The following is a 6,000-nucleotide window of genomic DNA, read 5'->3' on the forward strand; positions in this document are numbered from 1 at the left end:
ATACCTATCTAAACTTACAGGAGCACTTCTGTAAGTGTATTGCATAGTTTTAACCTTCTGCATTTGTGCCTCCTTCCACATCCTGACATATACCCTGACGTATCGATATACTGGTAAGTACTAGGAAGGTATCAATAGCGGAGTAACAAATCAACATGATCCTTAACAGTGTTTACAAGTCTGGTCATTAAATAGGTGACTAATACATATTTATGTATGAATCACTTCCCGTGCTTTAATGGTCATTGGTCACCATCAAAATATAAACATTTCCCAGACAACCAAATTGTTTGTTCAAACATTGGACAAAATAACCAAAAGCTTAAACAGGTGCAACATTAACAACTTCCTCATCAGCAAAGCCAGAAAGCTAAATTCACCAAACAACAGCATGCTAACAATGTAAAACACAATAACACACAACACCTAATATGACAAACCTGTCCAATCCTCCCCTCAATTTATTATTTTCAGCGACTTCTTGTTCATCAGATCAGCTCTAGGTTCCATCTTCACAGGCAATGGAGCAGAAAACACAAAGCTTCCATCTTCATTCTCAATAGGTTCATGACCACTTGATTCATTATCGCTTTCAGCCACCACATTCCTTCTAGATTCTCTACCATCATCGTCATCACTAATTTGAGGCGACTCCTCATCTTCTTCCTCATCATCTCCAGTCCCAATTTCTTCAATTTCTCTCCCCATTTCCTCAGCATCAACTGAATCACTTCCATCATTGCTATGACATTCAACAAATGAAACTGGACCATTACTGCCCTTATACACCATATACACATTCCCATTCTCCGCAAAACGGACACTTTTCTTTGCCTTAGACGGAGCCCCAGCTTGCCTCTTCATCAAAACCCCATTCCTAACTCGTTCAACACCCCGCTTTCCGTTCACATATAATCTAGAATTCTCATCCTCTACATTGTCTAGTTCCTCATCTTCCTCGAAAGCCCTAGCACCCTCCATTTTTTCCACCCTCTTCCTCAATTTTTCAAGTAATTCTCTCTCCCCATCCTCTCTCAGACCCCTAGCTTCGGAACTACTCCCCCTCTGATCACTACTAAAACCCCTCGACTTAGTACCACTCACACCAATCCTCAAATTCTTAACAACCCTGGTGGAAAGCTGATGCCTTTTCACAGAAAGCTCATCAAGATAATCCATAAACCGGATTAATTCTTTGTTAATAGACCTTTTAGCATCCCGAATCATGGGATCACTCCCCTGCAAAATTAATCCAAATCAGATCCTATTTTAACAAATCATACAAACTACAATAACACTTTAAACTGAAAGAAAACTATAGATATACATGGGCACAAGCGTATAAACATATTTATAACCTGAATGAATTCGAGTTTATTGAGCAAGTTGAGAGCTTTAAGAGAAAGAGCTCGAGAATCAGAGCGAGTATTATTGGAATGATTCAATTTAAGAGCATTAAGAGCAGATTTAATAAAAGCAAGATCTTTAAGCTGTCTCAGAGTGCGAGATCTATAAACAAGGAAAGCTCTGAAGTGGGTTTGTATAGTACGCGCCGCCGCATCACGGAGAGTGAAAGAAGAGGTTCGCTGAACAGAGGATTCAAGGGCGGAGATGCGGCGGAGCAGAGAAGAGATGACAGTGTGGCTAATTTCTTGATTTTCTTGAAAATGGTCGTGGCGGCGGAGAGATTGAAAATGGGGTTTAGGGTTTTGAAGAAGGGGTGATTGGGAGTAGTGAGAGTGATGGGGTTGTTGGGAGATGTGAGATTGGCAGTGGATGAAGAGGGGTTGTTGTTCTGGTGGTGATGGGTGGTGAGAAGTGGTGGAGCAGTGGCAGCAGAAGCAGGTTGTGGTGGTGGTTGATGGGTGGCATTGGTGGTGGTGAGACTGAGAGTGAGATGCCATTTTTGATGAAGAGGAGAAATGTAGAAACAGAAAGCAACTAAATTATTATTGGGGAATGGGGGTTGTGAAGGGGAATGAGATGAGAATGAGACTGAGAGCAGAAGAAACAAGAAAGTGTGTGCGCTTTTTTTTGGTACCGGCAACTTGAACTGGCCAAACGGTCGGTCCGGGCCGAATTATAGGCGGTCCGGTTCATGGCGCAGTGTAATCGTGGCCAAACGGTCGGTCCGGACCGGGCCGAATTATAGGCGGTCCGGTTCATGGCGCAGTGTAATCGTGGACGACCGTTAATGATGGCGGTCTGTGCCGGGTCGAGCCGGTTAACTCGGAGAAGAACCCGTGAACGGCACGCGAAATATGAATATAACGGTCCGGCGAATACTGAACGAATAATTTGTGAATACTGAATTCGTACATACTGGTAGTGGAAATGTGGAATGGTTGACAACTGGCAAGCAAGTAACAAGGTTTTTTATAATTTAATTTCATGTAATGATTACAGTCACAGATTTACATACTACTATTAGACTACTACTACTCTACTGACTACTAGAATACAGATCGAACAAATAACTATAATTCCTTTTCTGTAATGAACAAATATATGTGCTACTATAATTCACGAATTATTCGCGAATAATTTGCCGGTTCACATGTTACAGTTCACTGACGAATTAGCCGATTCGGGCCGGTCCGGTTCCGAGCCGGTGCGGTTTCTGAAAATTATATTCGTGCTCGGTTCGTTAGGATATATACGGTTTGAGTCGAATAATTATTCGTTCGTTTACGAGCCGATTTAGACTAATTTTTACGAGTCGAATAGCGAACGAACCGAGCCAAACCGCTCGTTTGGCCGGCTTTACTGGCAACATAACTCTTTGCAACTCATTTTCTAAAATTTTGTTTGTGGAAACATATAATGAGATCCTACGTAAAAGCCGTGCGAGACATTATTCTGTATTTATATTGAAATATTATCTCGAACAAATTTATGTCTATAAAATATTAATTTTTAAATATAGTAAATGATTATTTTATCTCTGTTTTATATTCATACATCAATTACGTAAAAATGAATAATATATTTTTATAAATTTAATTACATTTCGTAAAAAATTAAATAAATAAATATGCAATGAAAATGAGATGACATAAAGGTTATCACTGTATTTTCTTATTTTTTTCCCTTTTCAAATATATAGACAACTTAAATGGTGAAAACTTATTTTTGTCGTAAAGTTCGATTCCCGCTCATTCCCGATAATTTTTCAGAATAAAAGAAAGGGGCTCGCTATATTAGATACTTAGTTTAAGATTCATAAACCTAAATACTAAAAAAAATTAAAATTATACTATTATAACAAAAATACTTGTACTTTGTTTATAGGGATATACATTGGGTCATTTCGGGATTAGAAAGTGTTATCTGATCCTCAATCCCACCCTACACTCCGAACAGAGATTTTATTCCTTTCTACTCCTCACCCGAATGGGAAATCCTACGAGAATTCTGGATATAATTAAAAATAATAATCATGTATTTTTATTTTTATTTTTTAAAAAAATCTGGTAGGTAATGAATACAACATAAATGGGGTGAATGTGTTTTAGATATTTTTAAGACTTTTTGAATGTTTGTTAGTTGGTGAACAAAATAGATAAGAAATGCAACAATATTATGTTAATTGAAAGTAAACAGTGCACACAATATTTTAAAACTCACTTAATTTTGTATTAAAATCAAGTTAGTGTTTTGCTACAAATCATGAGTTCTTTGTAAGTAAAGAACTCAGCTTCTTCCTTGAAAGAGTTACAAAAAATTCTAGATCTGTTTGATACAAATAAAAACAAAGGACTAGTGTTTACTTTATAGATAGTAAACACAGGTTTACACAACATGCAATAGAATGTACTAAACCCTACTTTAAGTTATCTCTAAAGCTTTCCATTTATGTATTAGTGTATCTTTGCAAATTCTGTTGATTTGTGATTTCCCTTTGTCAGTTAATCTTGGCATTAGATCATGTACTCTTCAAGCTGCTTTTGTAGACTTTTTAATCTAAATGATTAGACCGTTTGTTGATTGATAATCTTGAATCTTCAACTTGTCTGCATTCTGTATTTGAGTTTCATATCGAGATCTCCAGTTTGTTCTCTAGAGAACTGACATCTCGATAAGTATAATGGCTTATCGAGATCTCTTAGTTCTTTATAAGTGTTTTGACTTGTCGAGATCTCTGAATTCTCTATAAGTGAACTTTGGCTTGTCGAGGTCTCCAAACTTCTCCATATAGAAATGACTTGTAGATATCTCTGAGATCTCTTTTGACTTGTCGATATCTCTGAGATCTTTAATGAGAATTTGACTTGTCGATATATCCAATCTTCATATCTTCATTTTGATTTGTCGATATCTCAGATATCTCTATATACATTCTGACTTATTGATATCTTTGTGATCTCTAATGAAAATTTGACTTGTCGATATCTCCAATCTTCACATCTTCATTTTGCTTGTTGATATCTCTGAAACTTCTCTATAAGCTATTTTGGACTTCTCGATAAGTCATTCTGGAGTTCTCGAATGACTTCTCTATATGACTTGATCTGTGACTTGTAGATAGCTTGACTTAGAATATTTTTTCCAAAACAAATTTATTCAACTCCAAACTTCTTCACAATTTCTCTGATGCATGATCTTCTTGATCTTCTTGATCTTCTTCTAGAGTTTATTCTTAGGCTTGAGACTGTTTACAGAAAAATACTCCAGTCTAATCTTTGATATTTTTACAGACTCAAGTAATACAATATAAAATACAAATTAAGATTATCATACAACTAATTCTTAGTGTTATCAATTTGACTTAGTCTTGTTATAGTACAGACATGTCTTGCACAATAATCTCCCCCAATTTGTGAGAAGATTGCTTATCACAAATTCATGCTCGGTAACAAGACTAACCCCAAGTTACAATGAACAATAAAACATTACATAAAAAACTGACAAAATTACAACTTTTATACATTGAGTGATTACAAGAGTTTGAAAGGTACATTCATCACACAAATTTCTCATAGCCTGTTTACTGTTTAATGAGGTCTTTTAAGTCTACAAGTACTTGTAATTCCTATATGATTTGAGTTCCTATTAGAGCTTCCACAAGCTTGAGCCACTCATCTAAATTTTAACCATTCAGGTAACAAACTCTGAATCTTGAGAATCTACCAACCTTGATGTTTAGAAAGTGTCCATCTTTTGATATTCCGCTCATCCCGTTTGCCTTGCGTTCTTCAGATTTTTGCTCAAACATTTCTATCTCTTCAATATATTTTATTTCCCTCTCCTCTCTTTCACCCTTCTCTTTTGCTCTTCTTTCTTCCCTTACTATAAACCATACAGCCAATACAGACCGCCATGCCATTGTTCTAGTATCCTTATCCTTCAGTAAGTTGATCACCCTTTTAATCTTTGTGGTTGAAAATGTGTCCATTAAATTTCTGCCAAGTAAAGTGTAGGAACCATCCTGATAGTAGATTCTGACTTCCGTTATGATACAACCCAAACTTTGACTATTTTTTCAGATAGTTGTTGAAAATAATCATCATCTGTGATGCACCAGTTTATAGATAGAAAATCAATTTGATTAAAATAGTTCTAGATGGCCCTCTCAGTAACTTGCGGTTTCTTTGATTTTCTTCTAACAAATTTGAAATGAATTTTGGTTGGTGGCTTGAATGAAGATAGGTTTGAAATTTTCTTTAGAGAAGTTTGGTTTGAGGTGATTGGTATTTTCAGTATGGTGTTTGTATTGTGTTTGTAGAGAAATTTAGGCTTAGAGGTTAGAGGTGGTAGAATGTTTGAGTTTGTTGGCTTAGAGGGTTGAGCAAGTTGAATTTGAACTGATTGGACATTTTTCTTGGTTCTTGAATCATCCTCCTTCTTCTTTCTTCTCTTCTCACCCCCTTCTTCTCATCATTTCCCTTCTTCTTAGCAACTTCCTTGTTGTCAGTTGCCTTGGTGGATTGACTTGGATTTGAGCCACAAGGTTTTTGATCATCTTTCTTCTGCTCATCATCATCCAAGTCTCCTTATTGA

The 6,000-nt window shown here is 36.4% G+C and overlaps 1 protein-coding gene across 1 annotated transcript; it reads right to left on the minus strand.

The window, feature by feature from the left end:
* Window positions 1-143: 143 nt before the first annotated feature.
* LOC141718455 (BAG family molecular chaperone regulator 8, chloroplastic) lies at window positions 144-2,039 on the minus strand. Its single transcript, XM_074520843.1, has 2 exons — window positions 1,359-2,039; window positions 144-1,239 (listed from the first exon to the last, which is right to left on the minus strand). The coding sequence occupies exons 1-2, from the start codon at window positions 1,902-1,904 to the stop codon at window positions 457-459; spliced, it is 1,329 nt and encodes a 442-aa protein (XP_074376944.1). The 5' UTR covers window positions 1,905-2,039; the 3' UTR covers window positions 144-456.
* Between the last annotated feature and the right edge of the window lie 3,961 nt (window positions 2,040-6,000).

This window comes from Apium graveolens, chromosome 4 (assembly GCF_009905375.1).
Source record: "Apium graveolens cultivar Ventura chromosome 4, ASM990537v1, whole genome shotgun sequence".
Lineage (NCBI taxonomy): Eukaryota > Viridiplantae > Streptophyta > Magnoliopsida > Apiales > Apiaceae > Apium > Apium graveolens.

What these genes read in the sequence shown, in the direction of transcription:
- LOC141718455 (XM_074520843.1), bottom strand. Translation starts at nt 1,904, where the DNA reads ATGGCATCTCACTCTCAGTCTCACCACCACCAATGCCACCCATCAACC. An exon ending in ATAAACTCGAATTCATTCAG is followed by an intron (nt 1,240 to 1,358) that starts GTTATAAATATG and finishes TTAATTTTGCAG; the next exon opens with GGGAGTGATCCCATGATTCG.